This window comes from Micromonas commoda, chromosome 2 (genome assembly GCF_000090985.2).
Source record: "Micromonas commoda chromosome 2, complete sequence".
Lineage (NCBI taxonomy): Eukaryota > Viridiplantae > Chlorophyta > Mamiellophyceae > Mamiellales > Mamiellaceae > Micromonas > Micromonas commoda.
Genome location: NC_013039.1, coordinates 859417 through 883738, shown reverse-complemented (window position 1 = coordinate 883738; position 24322 = coordinate 859417). Strand labels below are relative to the sequence as shown.

The following is a 24322-nucleotide window of genomic DNA, read 5'->3' as shown; positions in this document are numbered from 1 at the left end:
TTTGATTTGCTCGCCGACTCATCATCAGCCAAGTTTTATCGGGAAAAAGCGAGCCCGCGGCGATGTCGACAACGGGCAGCTCGGGCCCCGCCGCGCCACAACAGCGTCGCGGGCGAGCGTCACTCCCGGGTGAGCGGTACTCTCGCGGACGTTCCGGCGCAGGAACGCGCGCCGCGCTGACCCAAAAGCGCTCGGTCGCCCCGGTGGACCATGGCGACCCCTCGCGACTTGGCCGTTTGACGGAGAGTAGCGCCGAGGGGCTTTTCCGAGAGAAGGGAAGATGACGGGGCGGTGGGCATCCGCCGTGATGACGGCGGCGCTGCTGCTGGGCACGCTCCCGGCTGCGGCGCCTTCGACGAACCCCACGTTCACATCCGACCTCCCCGAGCGCCTGGACCTGTACTTCAAGCCCACCGTCGCCGGCACCGTCGCGGTCCTGTCGTGGCAGCAGGGGCACCTGGGCGAGGCGCTCTTCGCCGATCCCGCGCTCGCGGCGGACCTCTCCGGCGTCGTCACGACGGCATCCGTGGACCGCGTCAAGGCCAGGGCGGCAGAGCTCGTCGCCGCGCAGATCACCGCCGGCGCGAACGCGCCCGCGGCGCTCGTCGACGAGGTCTTCGCGGACGTCGCCACAGCTGTCACCGCCTCAACCTGTTGCGCCCCCGACGAGCACGCGTTGAGCCTCCACGCACCGTCCACCAGAGCCGACCCGATCTCGCTGTACACCGCGCGCAACGGCACGCACCGGTGGTCCCCGGGCTCCACCGCCCCGGCGATACCGCTGGTGCAGATGACGCTCACGCTCGGCGAAGCCGGAAACTCGGCGCTCGATTCCGGCTTGACTTCGTCAAAGCGCTCTGCGATCCGTTTCGCGATTGCCGGGTTGGCGCACGTGCCGGTGAGCGCGGTGACGGAGCACGACGCGGCGTCCATGACGCACGTGTGGACGCCCTCCATCGTCGTCTCGGACTTGAGCGCGGCATGGGTGAACGACAACGCGCAGAGGAGGGCGGTTATTCGCGACGAATTCGCCGCCGCCGCCGGGTTGCAGCCGGAGACGGTTTCGATGACGTCTCTCGCGGAGGCGACGGGGTCCACCGCGGGGGCGCCGAAGATGCGGGCGGCGTTTAGGGTCACGATAGGCGACGACGTCGCCAGGGTGGCGACGTCCAACGCCAGGTTACGCACGCAGCAGTTCAGGGATGCGCTGCTGACGCAGATCAAGGCGACGGGGACGTCCTTCGCCGGCGCGAGTTCGTTGGAGAGCGACCCGGGCGACGGCGTCGTCGTCACCTGCGCGTTTCGCGTCGCCGCGACGACGGACGGCGCGTGGGCGCGGCTCGGGTACGGCGACGGGATAACCGCGGCGCAGTTGGACGCGAAGATGGCTGGATACGGAACCGACGCGGTGAAGGTCTCCGGCGCGGTTCGAGAGTTTCCAAACGGCGGCGCGATGCCCTCGCTCGTCCCGATCGCGGACGACGGCGCGAGGTACGTCTACGATATCGTCCACGCGCCTGGCGAGGCGAGGCGTTTGAGCCTGTTCGTGACCACCTTCGGCGCCGACGACGTCGCGGGCGAGGGGAGGTTGACGCGGGTTTCGTGGCATAACCAGGCGCCGGGCGAGAGGCTCAACGTCCTCGTGATTGACGTCGACGGGACCGGTTGGGCGGGATCGCAAACGTGGCAGGGTTACGTGGAGGTGATGACCGCGCCGCCGCCGTCGCCGCCGCCGCCGCCGTCGCCGCCGCCACGCGTCGAGCAGCTTCAGACGGTCATTTACGACGGAATCGAGGATGGATCGATTCACCCGCTCGGCACCGTGTTCACGTTTAAGCTTCGAGCCGAGCCCAGCTGCGACGTGTGCGGACTTCCCGTGATCACGGAGATGCACGTGAGGACGGCCAAGGAGGTGGCGGGCGTCGCGGATCACATGCAGCCGTGGGGGTCGTGGAGGAAAGCTGACAAGACCCGCGAGGGGTACGTGTACACGCACTACCCCAAGGTGAACGGAATTTACAGGCTGGAGGCGAAGGCTGTCGACGGAGGCTCGGGCGCGACGCTCGAGGACACCACGCCTGTCTCGAGGAGGTACATCGTCGGCGCGAAGATCAGCGCGAGCGGCATCTTCGATCGGCGGCTGGGCGTCGTGAACATCCGGTTCACGATGCCGGTGCCCACGGACAGGCGAAGACCGGAGGATGTGTTCGACGAGGCTAACCTCGCGAAGCTCGGCCCCGGGACGCTAAAGATCGATTGGTTCAACTCCACTCGACTCCGCGTCATCCTACCGCCCGCGGAGAGATCCAACTTGTGTAAGACGTGGAGGGACGCGCGCGCGGCAGCGGTGGCGGCGAATAACACGCCACCGACGAACCTTCGCCTGACCCTCAAGGACGCCGAGGCGTACTTTGCGGCGGATTCCGGTTTTGAGGTGCTTCGCGACGTCGACGTGAGGATGGGCGCGACGACGGGCGTCACGCCGGTGACCGTCGCCGGTCCCGCCGTCGTGGGCCAGTGCCAGCCCCTGAGGCTCACCGCCGCGCCCGGGGATGGCGGCTGGGACGGGACCACGACGTGGCGCCTCTCCAAGACGGAAACCTCCGGGCTCAGCCCGAAGCCCAAGCCCGGCGTGAACGTCGACGCCGTCAGCGCCATCTTGGCCGCCGCGAACGCCGACCGCGAGCGCACCGTGACCTTCCCGCCGTCCTCGACGGTGTCGGACACCAAGTACGCCTTCCTCGCCGAGCTCACAAACTGCCAGGGGGAGACCTCCAACGCCACGATTCGCACCGACAGGGTCGCCGGCGTCGTCCCTTACGTCTACCCCGCGTCGGGAACGCTCGACTTTGTCGTGGCGTATTCGGACCCGTTCGAGGCTGCGTTCGACGTCTCGCTTCCCGAGAGAGGACACAATTCCGGCGGCGCGTGCGACGTGGACGCGTCAAAGTTAGTGTACGCGTGGCGTAACATCAGCGCCGGCCGCGCCGATTGCATGTACACGGACGAGAAGGACACCGGGAACAGGTACGCGGGGAGCGAGTATAAACTCGCGCCGAGGGCGGCGCGGAGGACCCTCTCCACGACGCCGTTCTGCCTCGCGATGGGCAGTCACGTCCTGCAGCTCACCTCCTACTTTGAGGGTGCCGTAAAGGGAACCTCCGAGTCGATAACTTTCATCAACGTGCGGGTTATCAAGTCCCCCGTGCGGGCGTACATAGCCGGCGGGGCGGGTCCAAGGGCGGTGCAGAAGGGTTCGGTCTTTGACCTCGACGGCTCGAGCTCGACCGACCCGGACCTCGGCAAACCCGGCGCCCCGGGCAACAACCAGACGTTCACGTGGATCTGCAAGGAGCTGACGGTCGACGACCAGGGCGTGGAGAGCGAGTCTGCGTGCGACGATCAGCTCGACAAGTTGTTCGAGTCCAAGGGTAAATTCGTCCGCGGCGTGGGCGAGAAGATTCGCATCGGACCGCGGTACAAGTTCACGCTGACGTACCAGAACGCGGGTCTCACTGACTCGTTCTCCACCATCGTCACCGCCGTGAACGATCCCGTGCCGGTGGTGAACGTGGCCACCCCGGACCCACCCACGGTGTCCTCCACCGCGCCGCTCCGCTTGAGGGGTTCCGTGAAGAGGGCGACGGGCGCGGGCGAGGGGAAGATTCGCGTGTCGTGGTCGTCCTCGCCGCCGCTGGACTTCACCGATGAAAGCCTCTTCGCCACCCCGGTTGATTCCCCGCAACTCACGATCAAAGAGAACGTGCTGGTTCCCGGCGAGAAGTACGTCTTCACGCTCAAGGCTAGGCAGGATGGACAATCCGCGGACGGTTTCGCGTCCACCGGCGAAGTTTCCGTCGTCGGACCCCCGGACCTAGGGGTCGTGTCCGCGACGCCCGCCGAGGGCGACGCGCTCGACACCGCGTTCACAATCAAAACCGAGGGCTGGGGCGGCGGGTCCCTGAGGTACACGCTGGGGTACGTCGCGTCGGGCGCGAACGGCCGCGAGGTGGACGTCAAGCTGCTCGTCAGGTCGAGCGCCACCTCCGTCTCGGGCTTGCTCCCAGCGAACGTCTCGAGCGACTTTGTTCGGATATTCGCCGAGGCGGAAGCCGCGGACGCCCTCGGCGCCACCGCGCGAGTTGAGGGAACCGTCCGCGTGCGGCCCACGCGCGCGGGGGACGAGACCAAAGCCGCGAGACGGGCGCTGGAGACGGCGATGAGAGTCGGGGACCCGTCGATGCGAGCCGCCGCGGTCGTCGCCGCCGTCGCCGCTCTCAACGGCGCCCCAACGGTGAGGGGTGAAACGAGCGAGGACGTCGACGCGAGGCGAGAAATTCGCGCCGGCGCCATGATCGCGGTGGCGGCGGCGGCGACGCGGGCCATCGAAGACGCCGCGGGCGGCGTCGAGATCTACCCGGACGCGCTGTCGACGTACGTGTCCGCGATCGCCGCCGTCGCCGCCGTGCCCCGCGAGGTGTCGAAGTCGACCGCGGAGCTCGGGCTCGACGCCACGACTGGCTTGCTCCGGGCGAGGTCTTCGCGACCCGCGCCCGTCGAGGTGACGTCCGCGGCGGCGGCGACGATCAGCGGTGCGATCGACGTGCATCTCGACTCGACGCTCGTCGATCGATCCAAGCCGCCGTCGGGTACGTCGGGTAACGCCACGCTCAACTCGACGGTTAGCCCCGATGCCTCCGTCGCCGCAAAGAAGGGAGTCGGGTCGAGGCGACGCTCGAGGCACCGCCGTCTGCTGTCGTCCGACGGTAACTCCACGGCGGATGCGACGCCTCCTCCGGCCCCCACGACGATCGACGGCGCGCCGGTCATCGACCCGCTCGTCGCCAAGGCGCTGGACGGGTCTGTGGCGGCGGCGTTTTCGGTGACACGCGGCCAGGCGCCGAACGAGACGGGCGCCGAGCTCGCGGACGTTCACGTCGCGATTTCGTCGAGACGATACCACGTGGACGACCTCGAGGCTGACGCGGCGTCGCTCAGGGCCCCGCACGTCTCCGCGGCGACGTACTCGCTCCCAAAGTCCGTCGCCGTCGCCGCGACGCGGGTTGGGACCCACGCGGACGTTTTCCTGTACCGATGGACCGGGACGGCGCTTCCCTCGGCGACTCGCGTCATGACGGATGCGAGCGCGATTGACGTCGTCTACGCCGACGGATCTCGTCCCTCTTTCAAGTCGAACGAGGAGATTTACGCGTCGATTCCGTTCACGGGCGCCGGGTTGGAGACGTTGGAGAAGGTGATTTACGAGTACAGGTGCGCGCGGCACTCGGGCGGGGTGTGGCGGACGGACGAGCCCGAGGTGAGGACGGTTTCGGTGACGGAGGCTGACGGCGGGAGCGTGACCTGCGCCGGCCGGGGCAACGCGCTCATCGGCTACGCGCTCGGCGCGGTCATCGCGCCCATCAACTTCACCCTCGTCGCGGACGAAACCAGCAAGGGGTCGACCGCGCAGGGGTACTGGTTCTTCATGGCGGGGCTCGCCGTGTTCACCGTCTTGCTCAGCGTTTGCTGCCTCCGCAGCGGCATGCGGCGGTATCAAGTAAAAATCGCAAACAAGGATGACTACGAGATCACGAACTGACGGACGAGGTCGCGAACTGACGGGCGAGGTCGCGAACTGACGGACTCGCTCTACTAGCTAGCTAGCTCTACGATATAGCGACACGACGGAAGGAGCTAAGGATCCTAAGGAGCGACGCACTCGCTCGTCGCCCCGAACGCGAACCCGGACATGGCGAGATTCAACACGTCATCGGCGAACACCCGCTCGCCCGGTTCGTCCTCCGCCGCCCCCGCCGCGACGAAGAGCGGCGCGAGGTGCTCCTCCCGCGGGTGCACCGCCCTCGCGCTCGGCGCGGCGGTCCAGTTCCTGAGCCGTTCCGACCGTTGACGCGGTTCCACCCCGACGCACGTCTCGTTGAGCCACCGGTCGAACTCCCGCGCCGGCTCCTCGAAGCCTCCGCCGAAGAATCCCGACATGTTGTGGAACGATTGCCCGGAGCCGATGATGAGGACGTTCTCGCCGCGCAGCGGAGCGAGGGCCCTGCCCATGGCGAGGTGTTTCTCCGGGTCCAACCCCACGACGAGCGAGAGCTGCACGGTGGGCACGTCCGCGTCCGGGAACGACAGCTTCAGGGGGATGAAGACCCCGTGATCGAACCCCCTCTTCGCGTCCTCGCCGGTCTTGAACCCGCCAGCCTCGAGCAGCTCGCGCACCCTCGCCGCCAGCGCCGGGTCCCCGGGCGCCGGCCACTTCAGCTCGTACGTCTCCGGGGGGAAACCGTAGTAGTCGTACAGCAGCGGGGGGTTCGCGCAGCTCAGAACCGTGGGCTCCTCCGTCTCCCAGTGGGCGCTGATCACGAGCACCGCGGCGGGCTTCTTCGGACAGACGGAAGGGACGAGCGCTTTGAGATGGCTGGCCATGGAGTTCCACGCTCCGGGCGGGCCCATCGCGCCGTCCGGCATGAAAAAGCACGGCCCGCCCCCGTGGTTGATGAACACCGTCCTCAGCGGAGTCGTCATCGCGCCCTCGAAACTAACAACCACGTGCGCTGCTTCGCCGCTTCGGGCGCCGAATTATTTTTTAGGGTACCCTGCGCGCCACACTTCAGATCGCACCGCCACGCAACACGACGTCGCAGCCATGGGTTGGGGCAACAGGTCGCAAAAGCAGGTGGACCCCAACGACCCCGCCGCGCTGCTCGACCAGCTCATGGGGTCGACGCGCAACATGACCGAGACCGAGAAGGCCACCGCGCGACCCGCGTGGGAGGAACAGGACGTCTGCCAGATGTACCTGGCGGGTTGCTGCCCGAACGCGCTGTTTCACGCGTCGCAGAAGCGCTCCGACCTGGCACCGTGCGCAAAGGTCCACTCCGAGCCCATTCGTGCGGATTATCAGAAGGAAAACCCGTCGGAACCGGGAACCAAGCGTCGGGGGCTCGAGCGTCGGCTGCTCAGGGAGCTTCGGATCCTCGTAAAGAGCATGGACGACAAAGTACGATCCACCAAGGAGAGGGTCGAGCTCGAGCAGAAGGCTGCGGCGGCCGCCAAGGCTGCGGATAAGGCCCCTCCAAACGAGGTCACCGCCAAGGCGCTCGCCGAGGTCACCGAGCAGATCTCGGAGCTCGTGCGCAAGGCAGAGGAGGCCGGCGACGAGGGCGACGTGGAAACCGCAGAGAGATCGTTAGCCGAAGCCGAGGAGAAGAAGAAGCTGAAGCTCCAGCTGGAGGCGACTGCGGCGAAACAGGCGGAGGAGAACCTCGCTCTGGCCAAGGTGAAGGTGACCGGCACCATGTTCGGCGAGCAACACGTCTGCGAGGTGTGCTGCTCCATCACCAGCGTCAGGGACGAACTCAACAACCAGAACCACCTCGGCGGGCAGATGCACGCGGGTTGGACGGAGATTCGCGCGCAACGCGAGAGGCTCGAGGAGCTCTTAAAGGACGAACCGGAACTCGCGCCGCCGCCGAACGACGAGGAGGAAGGCGAGATCGCCGCGCCGCAGGAGGGTCGCGACAGGGGATACCGCGACGGCGGCTGGGACCGTCGGGACGGGTATCGTCGGGGCGGGGGCGGCGGCGGCTGGGACCGCAGCCCGGACCGAAGGGATCGTCGACACCGCGACTGGAGCCGGGACGGGCGGCACCGGGGCCGCGACCGCTCGCGATCCAGGGACAGGTACGACGACAGGGACAGGGACAGGTACCGACGCGACAGCCGCGATAGGCACGCGCCCTACGGCCGAAGGTGACTTTCCGGCGCGACGACGACTCGTTCGTTGATGCTCTCGTAATATTCCAAAAGCGATTCGCCCTACCTCATATAAAACGGAATCTACATCGTCGCGAACAGCCAGAGCAGGCCCTTGAGGTACCCCACGATTTCGGCGCCTCCCAGCTTGCTGCTGCCGTATACCCTGTCCACGAACGTGATCGGCACCTCCGCCACGCTCAGCCCCGCGCGCCTGCACCGCACGATGATCTCCATCTGGAAAACGTACCCTTTGCTCACAACTTTCTTGACCAGGTCCTCCAGCATGCTCTTGCGGTACAGTCGGAACGATCCCGTCAGGTCCGACACCCCGGGGTTCAGAAGCACGTGCGCCAGGTAGTTCGCCACCCTCGACGTCAGCTTCCGCCGCGTGTCCCAACCGTGAACCCCGCCGCCCGGCACGTACCTCGTCCCGGTGACCACGTCGAAATTTCCCTCCCGCTGTTTCGCGATGAACTCCGGGATCGCGCGCGGGTGATGGCTGAGGTCCGCGTCCATTATGACGACGAACTCGCCCGTGGCGTGCGCCAGGCCGTGAACGTACGCCGTGCCCAAACCCAGCTTGCCCGGCCGCGGGCGGAGTAACAGCCGATCGTCGTCGTATTCTTTCGCCAACGCCTTGACCACATCCTGCGTGCCGTCCGGGGAGTTGTCGTCCACGACGATGACCTCGAAATCGTCATCGGCGCACCGCGGGTCCTCGAAAGCCTTGCGGAGGAGGAGGTAGAGGATGCCGATGTTCCTCCGCTCGTTGTACGTGGGGACGATGACGCTGAACTTTGTCATGACGGAGCTAGCGCCGACTGCCACAGAGCGCCGCGCCCAGGTGGAGTGGGTGTTGGGAAAATTGGACGGTCGGGGTGAGTCACCGCACCCTGTTCCCACCGCCGAGTGAAACTTTCCGTTGGGTGCCGAGTGAGGAGTCGCGCACTCTACACGCCACCATGTCCGGCTATCCAGACTATCCCCCGGGCCCCGGGCCCGGTTCCGGGGGCTACACCCCCTACGGCGGTCCACAGGACTACGCAGCCACCCCGCAGAGGTACGCCCGCGCCCTTCCCCGCCTCCTCGGGCGCCCGCATGCCGTCTCGGGTTTCAAACGAAAACCGTCCTTCGCCCCTCCCCTCACCCCGTCACCGACCCCAACGCCGACTCCGTATCGCAGCAACTTCGGCGCGCCCGGCGGCGGCTACGGCGGCCCGCCACCTGGCGGCCTCGGCGGTGGCGCTGATGAGCTCCATCCCGCCGAGTTCTTCGACGGCGGAGGCGATCCCGACGTCAGGCCCGAGTACTTCGCCGGGATGGAGGAGATGCTCGTGTACTTCGAGGGCGTGACCGCGGCGGTCGTGAACTACTCGCCCGCGGACACGAACGCCATCCGCAACGAGCTGCAGATGCTCGGCGCGAGGGTGCGCGAGAGGTACACCCCGGACTGTACCCACCTCATGACGCCGTACCAGCAGGGGCAGGACTACAAGCAGGCGGCGATCGATGGGAAGATCGTCGTGTCCTACGCGTGGCTCGAGGATTGCCTCACCGCGCGACGCGTGGTGCCGCACACGGACAAGGTGCTCTACCAGCCCATCCGGGATGAGAACGGCGTGCCGGGGATGGAGCAGGCGGTCGTCTCCATCGCGGGGTACAAGGGGCCCATTCGCAACGACATCCGCGAGCTGATTGAGGCGGCTGGCGCCACGTTTAACCAAAACTTTACCAAAAAGACCACGCACCTCATATGCTACCGGGCCGAGTCCGAGGTGTACGCGAAGGCGCTGCTGTTCAAGCTGGAGGGGCAAATGCTGGAGATCGTGAACCACCGGTGGATCGAGGACTCGGTTCGGAACTGGCGGCGCATGCCGGAGGAGAGCGAGGTGTACCGAAAGTTGGGCGTCGAGGTGGACTTTGAGGAACGCCTCGACGCCGAGAAGAAGCTTCGCATGGACGTCGAGGCTCAGCTCGAGGAGGAGGAACGATCGCGTCGTAACCTGCAGGAGCTGCTCGAGGCTGAGGAGCGCGCGCGTCAGGAGATGCAGCAGCAGCTGCTGGAGGAGGAGTCGCAGCGAATATCGCTCCGGACTCAGCTCGAAGGGGAGGGGCAGAACCGCGAGGCGCTGCAGCACCAGTTCAGCCGGAGCAGATCCGACATCGACTCGCTGCAGTCGCTGCTGCAGCAGAGCGAGGCGAGCCGCGCGAAGCAGGAGCAGCAGCTGCTCGCGGCGGAGGAGGAGCGCCGGTCCATGATGCGGCAGATCGAGGACATGCGGCGACAGCAAACCGCGCTGCAGTCGCAGTTCAGCCGCAGCCGACAGGACCTCCTCACGCAGCTCGAGGCGCGCCTGAACTCCATCGAGCAGCTCAGGTCCGAGCTGGACAACGAGGCCAAGTCCCACGGCGACACCAACGAGAAGCTCGAGGCGGAGAAGCGCGCGCACAAGGAGACCCAGGAGAAGATGGTGCAGGGTGAGAAGCAGGTGAAGCAGCTGCAGGACCAGCTCGCCGCCGAGGGCAGGGACAAGGCGGCGCTGCAAAAGCAGCTCGAAGCGGAGCGTAAGTCTCGCCTACACATCCTCTCCGACTTTGAGTCCGAGCGCAAGCAGCGCGAGCACCTCATCAAGCAGCTGGAGGCTGAGCAGAAGCTCCGGCAATCTCTCCAAAAGGCGGTCAGCACCAAGGAGGAACTCAGGCTCAAGGCGGAGGAGGAGATCGAGCGCCTGAACCAGGACATCCAGGAGATGATGGACGAGATCGACCGGCTGAAAACCTTCGAACCGCCCGAGAAGATGGACGAGAACAGGGTCGCGGTCAAGCTCTTCCTCGAGGAGGACATCAGGTTCCTCGAGCTGGACCCAGACGTGAGCTACGAAGAGCTCATCATCGCGGTGGGCAAGGTGTTCATCGAGACGTACGTCATCAAGTTCGAGGACGAAGATAAGCACCACATCACCCTCAAGACGTCCGAGGATCTCAAGATTGCCATACGGCAGTACGAGAAGAACGAGTCGCAGTACCTGAAGCTGATTTTGGAAAAGGCGGGTGCGAAGAAGACGACGATGTTCGGGTTCAAGAAGAAGAAACGGATCGGGGATGAGGACAACGAGCAAAAGAAGAGCGGGGGCTGGGGCGGCATGTTCGGGCGGAAGAAGCGGGGCGACGATGACGACGACGACGACATGTGAGGACTGGAATAACGAAGTGCGAATTCGCATCATCACCAACCGCGCCTTGCGTTGCGGGAGAGAAACGTCTCCTTCTCGCGCGATTCAGCGTTCGTACCCGTGAACAGGGACGCGTACGCCTGCTTTGAGATCTCATCGCCGTCGGGCGCGTGGTCTGCCGCGCGCCAACGCTTTGCCTGCGCCTTGAGCTGCTCGTTGCCCAGCTCGTCGCAACCGTTCCACTCCCGCTTGGTGCTCGATTTGATCCCGGTGCCCGGGATGAGCTCAACCTCCTTATTCTCATCGGGCGACCCTTCCACCCCGCCGTTCTTCTTCGCATCCTTCTTACGCTTCTTCGCAGCCTTCTTCGCAGCCTCCTCGTCCAGAGCCTCCTTCAATTTTTCCGCCTCCTCACCCTTGGGGTTGACCGGTATCCTGGTCTGTTCCTCCAACTTGACCCCTTCCCCGAGCATATCCGCGACTGCGTCCTTCGCGTCACGCAGCGCGCGTTCGCTCACAACCAGACCCGAGGGTGACAGCGCGAAGAACTTGGTCTTACCGTTGAAGTCCAGACCCGACACCGGACACGAGAACTTTGCCTCGGCGTCGAGCCTGCAGTTGGCGGCGTTGACGCTCTCTTTTTTCTTCTCCTTATCGCCCACCCCCGCGTTCCTGTGGAGCTTCAGGGTGAGCAGCGCCTTCATGCCGGTCACGTGCTCGAGCCTCTGCGGGAGTTTCACACCCCCCGTCGCCTTGAGCATCAGCGCGTTCAGCACCCCTTCCTTGTTGTACAGACGCCCGAGCCTGTCCATGACGATTGCGCCGTCGCCCGTCTCGAGCGGTTGCTCCGTGAATGCGCAGTTGAACCAGCGCGCGAGCTCTTCCTCGCGCTCGTCCCTGTCCCGAACGGTGGACTGGGTGGAGTAGCGGACGAAGCCGCCGAGGGTCTCGCGCTTAGTGGAGAACCCCTTGCCGCCGCCGTCCGCGTACATCTCGAGGTACGCGCTGCGCGATTCGGCGCCGGTCGCGCCACCGTCGCCGCCTCCGCCGCGGAGCGCGCGGAGGGTGAGCGCGAGCGTGGCGCCCGCGCGAACGCCCGCGCTCGCCAGCGTCGCGCGTGGGTTCAGGAGCCATCGTCCTCCGTGCACCAGGTGCTGCGGGAGGGGAGCGGGGAGGGGTCGGGGAGGTCAGGACGGCCTAGGGTTGGCGGGGATCTCGTCGGGCGAATCGGGCGAATCGGTGAAGGGCGGGTCGGGGCGGGGAGCGCACCACGTCGTCGGCGCCGGGGAGCGCCGCGAACGCATCGCCCAGTATCCGCGCCCGAAGCTCGCCCACGGTCTCGTCGGGGCCGATCAAGTCGGTCGCCCGCGTGCGGGCGCCCACCCGGCAGAACACCTGACCGCGCATTCGAAGTGTGATGACGAGGGTGCCGGAAACGACGAGCAGCAAAAAATGTCCGTGTCGAGAAATTATTGCTTGAGTTCACCGCGAGTTACGAGCCGCCCAGGTTCACGCCCGCGAGCCGGTCCGCCGCCGCGTCCAGCGCGTCCCCGTCTCCCGCCCGCCCCCTCTTCGCCGCTTTTTTCCTGAAATCCTTGAAGCACTTCCTCAGCTGGGCGCAGAACCTGTCCACGTCCTCGCGCGTCGTGCCCAGCGCCGCCGCCGCCGTGAAGTAAGGCACCGGATACGCGTCATGGCTCGCCCCGAAGCCGTCGAACACGACCCCGCCCACGTCTTGCCTCTTCCCCGGCGCCACCACCCTCGTGCCGGACACGCACCGCGAAAACAGCATGCTACCGAAGAAGCTCACGTCTTTTCCGTCTTCGCTCAGCTTCGCGTGCGTCTCGAGCGACACGCCGATGGAGATGGGATTCCCCGGGGTGTCCAGCAGGCGCTCCCCAAACTCTCCGACGCACTCGCCGAGCTTCGTCCGCATGTACCCGTACACGTCACCCCTGTCCTCGAGGCACCGCTGCCACCCGTGCGAACCCATGGACAGCAGGGTGATGAGCAGGTCCAACACCGGTGAGATGGACGCCCGTCCCGGGTACGACTTTCTAACCGCGTCGACGATTTCGGTGTTTCCCTTCCCGCTGCACACCACCGCGCCCCCCACCGGGACCATGAAGTTCTTATCCGTCGACTGGACCACGGCGTCCACGCGTCCGCGCCGCCAGGCCTTCGTCACCTCCTTGCACAGCGCAGTCGCCTGGACCCCGTACGCGTTGTTGACGACGTGGCCGACGTCGAGCTCGGCGCACATCTTCGCGACGTCCGAGCACGCGTCGCCGGCTCTCGGCGCGAAGCACGAGGTGGACGTGACGACGCAGCACACGTTGGCAGGGCCCGCGGCTTCCACCGCGGCTCGAACGGCGTCAAGGTCGGTGCACAGCTGGTCGCCGACGAGCTTGGGGGACACGACGACGAGCTCGAGCCCGGCGGAGAGCACCGCCTTGACGCAGGTCTTCTGGTCCAGGCGGCACCACACCACCTTGGTCGCGGTCTTCGGGCGCTTGGACTTGACGGCGAGCAGCACCAACGTGAGGGTCATGCCCGTGGCGAGGGGTAGGACCAACGCGGGGCCCATGTCCTCGAGGCCCGCGATCCGCATGGCGTCCGCGACGAGGAGATTCGTGAGCTTGTTGAGCAGGGACGAGCCGGCGGCTTTTGGCTGCTCGGCGGCGACGTCGCCCGAGCGGCCGATGCCGTGCGCCAGGTTCCAGTGCCTGCGCGCTACCAGCGGACTGTACACCCTCGCCTCGCGCTCGCCCACCCCGACGTTGTCGAGGAAGTTGTTGGAGTCCATCATGGCCGCCTCGGAGAGGAAACTCTCTATGCTGTGGTCGTCCCAGCCATCTTTGGGAAGGCGACGCTCGGAGAGGAGCGAGGTGACGAGCTTGGACCTGCGAGCGGTGGCCTGAGACCCTTGGTTTATGTACGCCTTGGACACCAGACCCTCCGCGAGGGCGTACGCCTCGGGGCTGAACATGGCCTCGCTGTGCCCTCTAAACTAACTGAACGCGACCCCGTTGTTGCTTTTTATTAGGGATTTCCAGATCCGCCACACATCAGTATAGGAGAAGCGCGAGGCCGGTGGAGTGGTGGTGTCGAAATGGCCGCCGTGTTCGACTGCCTGACGTCACCGTTCTGCTCCATATGCTGCGGCGGGTTGTCGGTGTTCGCCATCTGCATACTCATCCCGCTCGGGTCGCTGTTCCAGAAGGACTACCGGTTCCTGGGCGAGGACTGGATGACGGAGGCGAGGGGCGAGGGCGAGCACCTCATCGCGGCGAGGAACTGCTTCATCACGGCCGCGTTGTACGGGGGGTTCTTAGGGTTGTCGGTCATGTGCTGCATGAACAACAAACGGAGGGGGCGCATGTAGTCCCGGCCCCATAACCGCTTAGAGAACGAACACCACTTAGCACGAAGGGTTAATCCCGAGCACAGACGTAGACGCTTAACAAACAACACCCGCGCGCGCCCTCCAGCGGCCAACATCAATCGACCCACGCGTCAACCCCTTCGTCACTTCCACTTCTCCAGCGTGGTCCTCTCCAGCAGCCCGCTCCCGATGACCCGCTCCATCATCTGCGTCAACCTGTCGCCGTCTGAGATGTACAGGTACCCGACCACGCACTCGAGCGCCGACGCGTTCCTGTATATCGCGAACCCGCCCTTGTTCTTCCCCCTCAGCCTCGACGGCGTGTTCCCCGCGCTTCCCCCGTTCCTACCCCAACGCACCACCGCCAGCTCTTCCTCGGTGAAGAACGGATCCGCCTCGTCCATCAGCGCCCTGAGCACCATGTCCTGCGCCTCGGCGCGAGCGGCTCGCTTGGTCTTGAGGTCGTAGTCGACGGGCTTACACGGCGGCGCGAAGAACGCCCGTCGGACGTAGAGCTCCCACACCGCGTCCCCGAGAAAGGCGAAGGAGACCGGGGACCACTGCTTCGGAGATTTGAGGTGCACGTCGTTCGGAGGGATGGGGGCCACGAACCGGCCTGCGAGTTTCGGGTGGATGGGATCGAGCTCGCGTGAGGTTCTAGGGTAAGGGCTCGGGACGCGTGAAGCGGGCTCGTCGGGTCATCGGAGGGGTACCGCGGACGATGGGACGTCGAGATGGAACGCGTGCGTACCTTGCGGGGGCTCCACTCCCTCCACGCCGTCGTCCGAGTCCAGGTCCAGGCCCCACGTCGGGTCGCCGTCGGCCGCCGCGTTCCTCGCGAGGAGGTGCCGAGTCGGAGTGGCCCGATGCGTCCTCCGGGGAGCCTTCGTCGCCGCTCTTCGGTCCTCGACGCCCATGCGCTCGCCACGTGTCCATCGCGATGCGGCACCGACGAAGCTCGGAGACGCGAGCGTCGCCATGTCGCCACCGCGCGCTTCCGAGAGTGAACGCCGAGGCTGGCGTCTTGATGCACTTTTTTTCCTAACGTTATTTGCATCCCGTGTGACTGACTTACGACTGAGATCGCGTGAAGGCTTCCTTAATTGCTTAAATTTGTCATCATTTGTGACCAGCGTTCATACGTTTCACATTTCGGGCGGCAAATGTGAAGTGTTATTTTGAAACGAGCACCACCCAAGATCACAATTGGGCGCGAACCCCAAGCCGCTTCCAGGCCACCGGAGGAAGCGCACGCAGGGTTCGTCGCGCCACACAGGACGAGCGGGTCGTCGGGGTAAGTTCACGCGGGGAGGAAAGGCGCGGATCGGGTTCGATGGTGCACATATACAAGCCCGAGTTCGTGAAGCACGACGGCGGATCGCCGATCTTTTCGGTGGATTGCCACCCCGACGGAACGCGCATGGCCACCGCGGGCGGGGACCAGAAGGTGAAGCTCTGGAACCTGGAGGCGCTCAAGAAGAGGGAGGTGGAGGCGGATCCGAACGTCCCGAGGGTGCTCGCCACCCTCAGCGATCACTTCAACACGGTGAACTGCGTGCGATTCAGCAAAAACGGCCGATTCCTGGCTTCGGGATCGACGGACAGCAACGTGTTCCTGTACGAGAAGCGCCCGGGTCCCGGCCGCGCGCAGTTCGGCAGCACGGACGAGCCCAACGTGGAGAACTGGGTGAACTGTCAGGCGCTGCGCGGGCACGTCAGCGACGTCATCGACATCGCGTGGGCCCCCGACGATTCCATGCTCGCGTCGTGCTCGCTCGACAACCTCATAATCGTGTGGGATCCCGCCACGGGCCAACGCGTGACCACGCTCAAGGGCCACACCTCCTTCGTCAAGGGCGTCGCGTGGGACCCCATCGGCAAGTTCCTCGCCACGCAGGCGGACGACAAGTCCTGCATCGTCTGGCGCGTCGACGACTGGTCCGTCGTGTCCAAGATCACCGAGCCCTACCAGAGCTCCATGGGCGCGACGTTCTCGTTGCGGCTCTCCTGGTCCCCCGACGGCAAGGCGGTGACGACGTGCAACTCGTACAAGAAGCCCAGCCACACCGCTTCCGTGCTGGAGCGCGGGGACTGGGGCAGCAAGTTCGACTTCGTGGGCCACAAGGGGCCCGTGGTCACCGTCAGGTTCTCCCCGGCGCTGTTCAAAGCCGAGGAGAAGCAGGACGCGCCGCCCCACACGGTGATCGCCTGCGGGTCGCAGGACTGCAAGATGACCGTGTGGGCCACGAACCGCCCGAAGCCCGTGTGCATCGTCAAGACGTGCTTCACGCAGTCCGTCGTGGACCTGTGCTGGTCCCCCGACGGCTACTCGCTCATCGCGTGCTCTACAGACGGAACCGTGGCCATCTTCACCTTCGACGAGAAGGAGCTCGGCGTCGCCATGAGCGACGAGGCCAAGGTGGGCTTCCTCTCGGAGACCTACGGCGACCTGCGCAGGCGCGTGGGTCCGATCCTCGAGGACCCCAGTCTGCTGAGGTTCGAGCAGCAGCACGGGACTCCCGGCAAACCCCCGCTGCCGCAGCCCGCCGCCGTCGCAAACAACGGCGGAGCCAAGGCGCCCAAGCGAATCGCGCCGCAGGCGATGGGCGCGCCGCCCCCCGCGGGAAAGGAGAACGCGTCCGCCAACGGCACCCCCGCGCCCGCGCCGGTCGTCAACCAGGTGGCACCCACCGCGGAGCTTCAGCTGGAGACGCGGGCCAGCGACGGGAGGCGGAGGATCATGCCCGTGCCGCAGGGGGGCACCGCGGCGGCGCCGATGCCCATGCCCATGCCCGCGTTTCCCGTCGCCCAGGCGCCCGCGGGTTCCCCGCACCACTCCGCGCTCAAGCGGCGGATCGAGCCCACCCAGATGGGCGCTCCCGGCGGTGCGGGATTCGAGCAGAACAAGAGGGTTACGTACGCGACGGGGGGCGCGGACCTCTCCCGCGGCGGCGACAGCCGGGGGTTCCCGCCGAGCGAGGGCGGCGGCGGGTTCGGCGGCGGCGGGCCCACTTACCTGATGCTCGCGCCCGGATCGTCCGGCGCCGCCCAGGTGCCCACGCGTCCGGCGCCCGTGACTTTGCACTGCCAGCTGGACGGCGGCGACGAGGATCCCTTTGCCGCCGCCGCCGCCGCCGCGGCGAGCGCCGAAGCAGGCGAGCCCGAGGCGGTGGGGCCCACGATGCTGGAGGCGAGAAACAGCGAGCGACACAGCGACGTGGTGTGTTCCACGGCGGGCATCGTGCGATGGACCGATCGATGCTCCGAGTCCCGCGCGACGCACATCGCTGGCACCAAGACGTTTGCCGCGGTGTTTTTCGAAAATTGCACCGTCCAGCTGTACACCCCCGCGGGGAGGAGGGCGATGCCCCCGCTGGTCACCCCCGGCCGCGCCGCGTTCGTCAGCGCGAGCGGTGGCAGGCTCGTCGCCGTCACCGGGGACTGTTCGCTCATCGTGTGGGATCTCGGCGTCCCGGGTCAGGAGACGCAGGTGATGCGGGAGAGCGTCGCTCCGCTCCTATCGGGACCCCGCGCGCCCCCCGCGCCGCCGATGGTGGGCGTGAGGCTCGCCAAGTGCGGCTCACCGATCGCGCAGTTCGCGGACGGGCACGCGTACGTGTTCCACCCGAAGCTCAAGTCGTGGGCGCGCGTCGCGGATCAGTCGTTCCCCCGCTCGGAGTTTACCACCCGACTGCGACTCCCGGCGGCTGCGGGCGGCTTGGGCCAAGGCGAGCTCCACGCGCTTCAAGTCGCCGCCGCGCGAGCCGCGGTTGGCATGGGACCCTCCGCGCTTCTCAGCGGCGGCGCCCCCGCGCCCCGCCGCGAGACTGGCCGCCACCTCGAGTGCCTCCTCGCGGCGGCGGACATGCTGGGATCGCAGGCGGAGTACCGGGCGTGGCTGAGGGCGTACTCGCGGCACCTCGCCGCGGAGGGAGCCGAGGGCCACGCGCACGCGCCGCTACGGGAGATGTGCATGTGGCTGCTCGGGCCCCTTTCCGGGGGCGTGGATGCTGGGGACGAGGAGGTAAGCGGCGTCGGGTGGGTGGATACCGTCGCCGGGGGGTTGAAGAAGAGGGCGCTGCTCGAGGAGATTGTGTTGCCGGCGCTCGCCTCGAACAGGGCGTCGCAGCGGCTCGTGGGCGAGGTCAACGAGCTCCTCGAGGAGGCGAAGAAGAGGAGTAGGTGATTGGATTCGATCGTTGTTATTGAGAAACGTCAGGAGTAAAGCGGGGTGCGACGTGTCAGGCTCCTTGTTCGGGGCTACATCCGGTTTTGCTGAGCGAATTGCGTAACCAGATCACTGAGCCGCTCCTCAGCTTCATGAAGGCGCTCACGGTTGTCGGTAGCCCCCAAGTCACTCATGTTGTCAACGCCTCCAATCAGCAGTTCCCAAATGTCAATGAATGTTGATCCGTGACTAAGAATCATGGGAGCGAATGCCTCGAAGAATACCACCTCGTCGTCGTTCACCATGTTCCAAACACGGCCGCAGCAGAGTGCCACGTGAGCAAGCAGAAGACGGTACTTTTGTGCGGTGCAGAGTGCGGACCAGCGATCTTTGTCCCTGTGCCTCGGATCGATGTACCGAAGAAGTTCTTTGCGCATCTTTCCATCATCGTCGTAAACTTTGACCCACGGCTCTCCACGCAGGTTCGTCTTGTTAGGGTACTTGTATTCGGGGTTCTTGCCCTCGAGAGGTACCCAGAGTCTTTCTTTGACTGCCTTCTCAAGAGCAGCGAGGCGTTCCTCAAAGAGGTCAGTGTAAATCAGTTCCTTCATAGATACGGACATACACGCGACCTGCAAGGCAAGCTTAACATCATGACAACCATCCATGATGGCTTTGGGTACCAATTTGTAGTCGGTCATGCTCTTTGTGCCTGGGTCAAAACCGACCTGAAACCCGGGAGGCGGGCCCCAGGGGAGGCGCTGGCCTTCAGTGGGTTCAGGGTGCGTGTCGCCCTTGACGGTGATGAGCCCCTCGCGGAGGATGCGCAGCTGGATCTCGCGCGGAAGGGCTTCGAAGGAACATTCGGACATTTTCACGCGTTTCGAGTCGCGGGCGTCACCGGAGTTTCCGCGCGAAGCGCTAGGGAAGTGCCCCGAAAAGCAACGACCGCCCCGAAAAAAGCCCAACCCAGCCAAGTACCAACGATAGTAAACGAGAGCAGCTCGATCTGGCCTGGCAGTCACACGTCAGCAGCCTGGTGCGGGAACAGCAAGTTAGGGCGCACGTCTCTGGCGCGCGACACGCGACGAGAGGGATAGGACGCATCGGCGAAGATCACGCGATGTGCGCTCGATAGATCCGATCCGGCGAAGAGGGCCAGACGATCGCGTTCACGGCGAGGGCACGACCGTCGGGCGCGGCCGCATCCTAACAACATCCGCTTCCGCGTCTTGCCTGTGGGTGATCGCCAGTGAGTGAGAGGTGGCGATGTTGGTGGGGGAGCCGGCGAGGCCGGCGGATCGTCCGGCGATGGATCGCGAGATGCGTCGCGACGATCCCGCCGGCCCGTCGGCCCCGCCCCCGGACCTCCGCGACCTCCTCAGCCGCCGCCATCGCGCGACCGCACCCGCGGGTTTCCGGCCGCACGCGCTGGACCAGCGCCTGCTCGGCGCCGGGGGCGCGATCCCGGAATCGCTCCCGCTCTCCTTCGTCCTCGTCCTCGCCCCGGGCGGGTTCGCCATTCAGAAACCCCCCGCGAGCACCGAGGAGATGACCGGCCCCGCGCCGAGCCTGAAAGACGCGCTGGAGGCCGCGGGCACCATGCTCCATCCCTACGATCGATCCTCCCGATCGCTTCTCCAGGCGGTTGACGCCGGGCGCATGCCCTCGGGCCTCCTCGACGGCATCCCGCTCAAGTACGTCGACGGCGCCGCGCTGTGCGAGGTGCGCGATTATAGGGGTAGAAGCGAACTCCGTCTCGCGGCCGCGTGCAGGCGCTACGTCGCGGTGCTGCACCCCACCGCCGCCACCGTCGCCGCAGACGCCGAGGAGCTCTGCGCGCAGCTCGACGTCGTCGCGCCGGTCACCGGGCGCGGGTACTGGGCCAGACTGGCCGGCGTGGACGACGTGTTCGGGGCGAGGAGCGACGCGCGGGATGGATCCGCGGCGGTTCAGCATCCGTCCCTCCCGGGCACGCCGGCGGGGGGGGCGAAGAGGAAGGCGGCGGGGGCGGCGGCGGGATCGGGGTCGGGGTCGGGGGAGAAGTCGAGGCGCGAGCGCGAGGCGGACGCGGCGGCGCGCGCGGCGGCACAGCTGTGCAGGAGGCTCGCGGTCGAGGGCGCGCTCCTCACGGCGACGTCCGCGCCGCTGTGCCTGGACCCGGATCCCGCGGTGGCGGCGTCGAGGCGGTCAATGACGGCGGCGTACGCGGCGCCCGCTCGAGCGGCGGCGGCGGCGACGCTGTGCTGGTCCCGGCGAACCCGCCCGCCGTACCGCGTCCCAGCGGGTGCGGACGAGCCCCCGATAGCGGCGGCGGCGGCGAGGGAGTGGCGGAAAAGGCGGAGGTGGCTCGCGGAGCCGGCGGAGCTGCAGCCGTCCCTCGGGCCCGATTCGGGGTTTGAGTGGTACGAGCGAGGCGTCGGGCGCGGGGACGCGCGCGAGTGGGCCGAGCGGGCCCAGGGTGCCGAGGGTGCCGAGGGTGCCGAGGGTGCCGACACCAACAGCGGCGGCGGGGCCCGGTGGGCGTGCTACGGCGACGTCGAGGAATCGCCGCTCGCGGATCCGCTGAGGGGGCGGACGCTGTGGGGCGCGCCAGAGGCGGCGGCGATGCCTCCGCCCGCGAGGCCCATCGCCGCCGCCGCCGCGAGGTGGCACGTCGAGGACCAGCCCCGGGCGGACCGTACCGACGACGACGACCGCGGCGGCGCCGCCGGGGGTGACGCGCCGCCGAGGCCGCACGTGCGACCCGGGTGGTCGTGCGCGGGTACCGTGCCCGCGGCGATGATCGCGGCGGCGGCGGCGGAGGCGAGCGCGATGAATCGTCGGGACGAGGAGGACGGAGGCGCCGGCGCGGGTTCGACGGGGGTGACTAGGGTGCCGACACATCCGGCGACGCCCGCCGCCGTCGTCGTCAAGACCGAGGTCGAGAGCGAGGTTGACGTCGAGCGGGAGGGGACCTACCCGGCGGCCGGGGGTCCGAGCTCGCCCTCAAACCTCGCGGATGTTCTGGAACGAGAACGGGTCGGCGGCGAGGAGGACCCCGACGGCTACGACGACCGCGACGAGCCCGGCGTGGACCCAAGCCTGGACGGCGGTCACCTGCGTTTGCGCGCGGACAAGCGGGCGATCGGGTGGAGGGTCGTCGCCGACCCCGGGTCCATCGCGGCGCGCGCGCTGGAGAGCCGCAAGCGCAGGCGCGACGCGGCGGCGGCTGATGTAAATGGCGTCGCCGGCGGAACCGGTGTTCAACCGGTGAGGTTTAAGAAGGGTCCCGGCGCGGCGCTGGACGCGTCCGCCGCGCCGGCGTCGCTCGCGCTCGTGGACACCAAGCAAACCGTGCTGCTGCAGCACTACGACCCGGAGTGGGCCGCCAACCTCGACCCCAAGGTTAAGGAATCGATTCGACCGCTCCGGTACGTCGGGTGCGCCATTCGAGATCCGCACGAGAAAGCACCGGAGAGCGAGAGCGCCTACGGCGTCGACGTGAAGCAAGCGGCGGTGACGGACCCGCAAACAAACAACGGGCCGAACGGTAACGTCGATCTGCATTTTAGGATGGACGTCGGCCCCGGGTCGGTCACGCAGGCGCTCAAGGACGCCGCGCCGGCGTCGGAGGAGGAACCGGTGATTTTTGAGTTGCCGCCGTTTACGAGCAAGGACCACGCCGGGCGGTTCGTCCTCGCGTTTCACAAGCAGGCGACGAAAGAGGGTCTGGTGCACTTCCGCCCGCCCGGAGGGAGCATGGCTGTGCCCACGCTGGGCACGGTGGGGAACGCGATCGACCCGTCCAAGCCGCCGAGCAGGCCCGGGTCGGCGCCGCCGCAGACGCAACCACCGACTCAGGCAGGCTCACAGCAGCAGCAGCAGCAGCAGCGGGTGCTGCAGCAGCAGAGGAGCCTGGACCAGGCGCGGGCGCAAGCCAGGGAGATGCTGATCCACCAGGGAGGGATGTCGAACAGCTAGAACACGTGTTTATTGAAACCGAGCAACGCCAAACTGACTACGAGCGCTTCTTCAGAGAGAGCCGGAATAAATCCGTAATCGCCTCCTCCTGAAACTTGACCTCGTTGCGGAACTCCTTCTCGCCCTCCGCGTGTATCTTGGCGAGCTCGTCCACGTTCATCAGCACCCGCCGCCGCACCATCACCGGCTTCTTACTCGCAATCTCTCTCTCCAGGTCGTCCATCCGCACCTCGTTACCCCGCATCACGCTCCTGGCCATCTCGAGCTTGGTCTCGCGGAGGGAATTTTTCCTCCACGCGTCGAGAGCGTCCTTGTACGCGGTCCAGTCCTTGCCGCGCTGCCGCCGGCGCTGCTTCAAAAATTTCTTGACGAGCCGCGCCTTGATGTCCACCGGCACGAGCTGCCGCGCGTCCACCTCGTCGTATTGGCGAACGTTCTCCATCCTGAACCCCTGGACGCACGCCCTGCGCCGGCGAACAAAGTCGACCCCTTCCCCTTTGCCCTTCTTCTGCTCCGCCGCCACCGCCCTCGACGTGTGAAGGTACCGCTCGTAAAAGGTCCAGTGCACGACGAACGAGTCCACCTGGTCGGGCATGACCCGAAACGCGCTGCGGTACGCCGTCTGGATCGTCGCGCACGCGCGCCTGAGCTGGTGTAAACGCCGCACGATTTCGTTTCCTTTCCCGACGTCTTCCAGAAACGCCCGGATGTTCTCCGCCGCCTCCCGCCGCCGCCGCCTGTGATACCACATCCAGAGCCTATCCCGGATGAACAGAGCCGCGCGGATCCGTTCGCGCACCGCCACGCGGGACACGCACCCGCGCCACCACCGCTGGATCACTCGCGCGGCGCCGTCGCGAGCCTCCTCCATGCGCAGCGCGGCGGCTCGCTCGGGCGGCGGCCTCGAAGCCAACGCCAGACGCCGCGCGCGTCTCCACCGCGTCCGCACCCGTTCCTTCTTGGTCTCCGCCTCCCTCTCCGCCTCTCTCTCCGCTTTCGCGACCGCCTCCGCGCGCAGACGCGCCTCCTGCGCCTCCCGTTCCTTCTTGGTCTCCTTTCGACGCAGGTTCGCGGCGGTTCTGTTAGCCTTTTCGAGTGAAGCCGCGACGGCTCGTTCCTTCACCGTTCGCGCCCGTTCCTCGCGTGCCTCGCGTCGCGCCGCGGTGGCCGCCTCGCGAGCCTCCTTCCTGTGCTTGACGAGCGAGGCGACGTGCGAGGCGATGTGGTCCACGCCGGTGTCCTTGGCCCTGGCGTCGGCGGATTTGAGCGACGCGGCTCGGAGCCTTTTCTCGAGCGCGCCCATCTCGTCGGGATCCTTCGCCAGCTTCTCCACCCGTGCCGCCACCTGTCGGCGAACCCCCGCGGCGCGCTTCAGGGCGTTCACCGGGGGCGAGTAGAGCAGCGCCCGCGGGGGTTCGGCCTTGTCCTTCCCGGTCGATCCCTTGGTCTGCGGGTCGAACCCGGTCCGCGTCGTCGTCCGCATCGAGAGCGGCACCTCGGTGCCGTCCCCGGCCATCATGGCGGACAACGCCCTCTTCATGGTCTCCGGCTGGACGTCCACGCTCCTCAGACCCATGCGCTTGAGCGTGTTGTACGTCTGGATCGTGGCGTAGTCGCTGGTGCCCGGGATGCGCATGGATTCCAGTTCGCTCACGGCGAACTCGTACTCCACGTCGCGTCCACTCGTTCCCTCTAAAGTCGCGTTTTTCTTGGAAGGGTCATCCGGGTCGGGCGGCGCCGTCCCTCCCCCAACCCCTCGATCGCCGGGTTCGGACGCGACCGCGGACGCGACAGGTGCCGGTCCTTCCGCGGGGCTCGAACCGGCTGGACCCGCCATCCGAACCCCCCGCCCGGGCGAGC

General features: G+C 66.8%; 13 protein-coding genes across 14 annotated transcripts; 6 read left to right on the top strand and 7 right to left on the bottom strand.

The window, feature by feature from the left end:
- Window positions 1–280: 280 nt before the first annotated feature.
- On the top strand, window positions 281–5709 carry MICPUN_56118 (REJ domain-containing protein; the record flags this gene model as incomplete). Its single annotated transcript, XM_002500034.1, has 1 exon — window positions 281–5709. The coding sequence occupies one exon, from the start codon at window positions 281–283 to the stop codon at window positions 5597–5599; it is 5319 nt and encodes a 1772-aa protein (XP_002500080.1). The 3' UTR covers window positions 5600–5709.
- LIGB (catalytic LigB subunit OF aromatic ring-opening dioxygenase) lies at window positions 5704–6540 on the bottom strand (the record flags this gene model as incomplete). The annotated part of the gene is made up of 1 exon (XM_002499549.1): window positions 5704–6540. The coding sequence occupies one exon, from the start codon at window positions 6538–6540 to the stop codon at window positions 5704–5706; it is 837 nt and encodes a 278-aa protein (XP_002499595.1).
- A 121-nt stretch (window positions 6541–6661) lies between these two features.
- Window positions 6662–7771, top strand: MICPUN_56120 (predicted protein; the record flags this gene model as incomplete). The annotated part of the gene is made up of 1 exon (XM_002500033.1): window positions 6662–7771. The coding sequence occupies one exon, from the start codon at window positions 6662–6664 to the stop codon at window positions 7769–7771; it is 1110 nt and encodes a 369-aa protein (XP_002500079.1).
- An 83-nt stretch (window positions 7772–7854) lies between these two features.
- On the bottom strand, window positions 7855–8577 carry MICPUN_97002 (glycosyltransferase family 2 protein; the record flags this gene model as incomplete). Its single annotated transcript, XM_002499548.1, has 1 exon — window positions 7855–8577. The coding sequence occupies one exon, from the start codon at window positions 8575–8577 to the stop codon at window positions 7855–7857; it is 723 nt and encodes a 240-aa protein (XP_002499594.1).
- A 158-nt stretch (window positions 8578–8735) lies between these two features.
- On the top strand, window positions 8736–10879 carry MICPUN_56122 (predicted protein; the record flags this gene model as incomplete). Its single annotated transcript, XM_002500032.1, has 2 exons — window positions 8736–10824; window positions 10857–10879. The coding sequence occupies 2 exons, from the start codon at window positions 8736–8738 to the stop codon at window positions 10877–10879; spliced, it is 2112 nt and encodes a 703-aa protein (XP_002500078.1).
- Window positions 10880–10955: 76 nt separating this feature from the next.
- MICPUN_56123 (DUF602-containing protein) lies at window positions 10956–12353 on the bottom strand (the record flags this gene model as incomplete). Its single annotated transcript, XM_002499547.1, has 2 exons — window positions 10956–12100; window positions 12216–12353. The coding sequence occupies 2 exons, from the start codon at window positions 12351–12353 to the stop codon at window positions 11000–11002; spliced, it is 1239 nt and encodes a 412-aa protein (XP_002499593.1). The 3' UTR covers window positions 10956–10999.
- Window positions 12354–12438: 85 nt separating this feature from the next.
- On the bottom strand, window positions 12439–13935 carry SEPSECS (O-phosphoseryl-tRNA selenium transferase; the record flags this gene model as incomplete). The annotated part of the gene is made up of 1 exon (XM_002499546.1): window positions 12439–13935. One exon carries the CDS (start codon window positions 13933–13935, stop codon window positions 12439–12441), a length of 1497 nt encoding a protein of 498 aa, XP_002499592.1.
- Window positions 13936–14058: 123 nt separating this feature from the next.
- MICPUN_56125 (predicted protein) lies at window positions 14059–14331 on the top strand (the record flags this gene model as incomplete). The annotated part of the gene is made up of 1 exon (XM_002500031.1): window positions 14059–14331. One exon carries the CDS (start codon window positions 14059–14061, stop codon window positions 14329–14331), a length of 273 nt encoding a protein of 90 aa, XP_002500077.1.
- Window positions 14332–14474: 143 nt separating this feature from the next.
- Window positions 14475–15311, bottom strand: RN3.1 (ribonuclease; the record flags this gene model as incomplete). Its single annotated transcript, XM_002499545.1, has 2 exons — window positions 14475–14947; window positions 15083–15311. 2 exons carry the CDS (start codon window positions 15309–15311, stop codon window positions 14475–14477), a joined length of 702 nt encoding a protein of 233 aa, XP_002499591.1.
- A 353-nt stretch (window positions 15312–15664) lies between these two features.
- MICPUN_106763 lies at window positions 15665–18557 on the top strand (the record flags this gene model as incomplete). Of its 2 annotated transcripts, XM_002500029.1 has the most annotated exons (3): window positions 15665–16882; window positions 17012–17153; window positions 17487–18557. In XM_002500029.1, the coding sequence occupies 3 exons, from the start codon at window positions 15665–15667 to the stop codon at window positions 18515–18517; spliced, it is 2391 nt and encodes a 796-aa protein (XP_002500075.1). In that variant the 3' UTR covers window positions 18518–18557. The 2 variants fall into 2 exon arrangements, with proteins under 2 accessions (XP_002500075.1, XP_002500076.1); XM_002500030.1 differs by having other exon boundaries at window positions 15665–18557.
- Window positions 18558–18591: 34 nt separating this feature from the next.
- Window positions 18592–19371, bottom strand: MICPUN_56128 (predicted protein; the record flags this gene model as incomplete). Its single annotated transcript, XM_002499544.1, has 1 exon — window positions 18592–19371. The coding sequence occupies one exon, from the start codon at window positions 19369–19371 to the stop codon at window positions 18592–18594; it is 780 nt and encodes a 259-aa protein (XP_002499590.1).
- Window positions 19372–19810: 439 nt separating this feature from the next.
- MICPUN_105157 (predicted protein) lies at window positions 19811–23294 on the top strand (the record flags this gene model as incomplete). The annotated part of the gene is made up of 1 exon (XM_002500028.1): window positions 19811–23294. One exon carries the CDS (start codon window positions 19811–19813, stop codon window positions 22460–22462), a length of 2652 nt encoding a protein of 883 aa, XP_002500074.1. The 3' UTR covers window positions 22463–23294.
- On the bottom strand, window positions 22449–24299 carry MICPUN_56130 (predicted protein; the record flags this gene model as incomplete). The annotated part of the gene is made up of 2 exons (XM_002499543.1): window positions 22449–22544; window positions 22576–24299. The coding sequence occupies 2 exons, from the start codon at window positions 24297–24299 to the stop codon at window positions 22514–22516; spliced, it is 1755 nt and encodes a 584-aa protein (XP_002499589.1). The 3' UTR covers window positions 22449–22513.
- Between the last annotated feature and the right edge of the window lie 23 nt (window positions 24300–24322).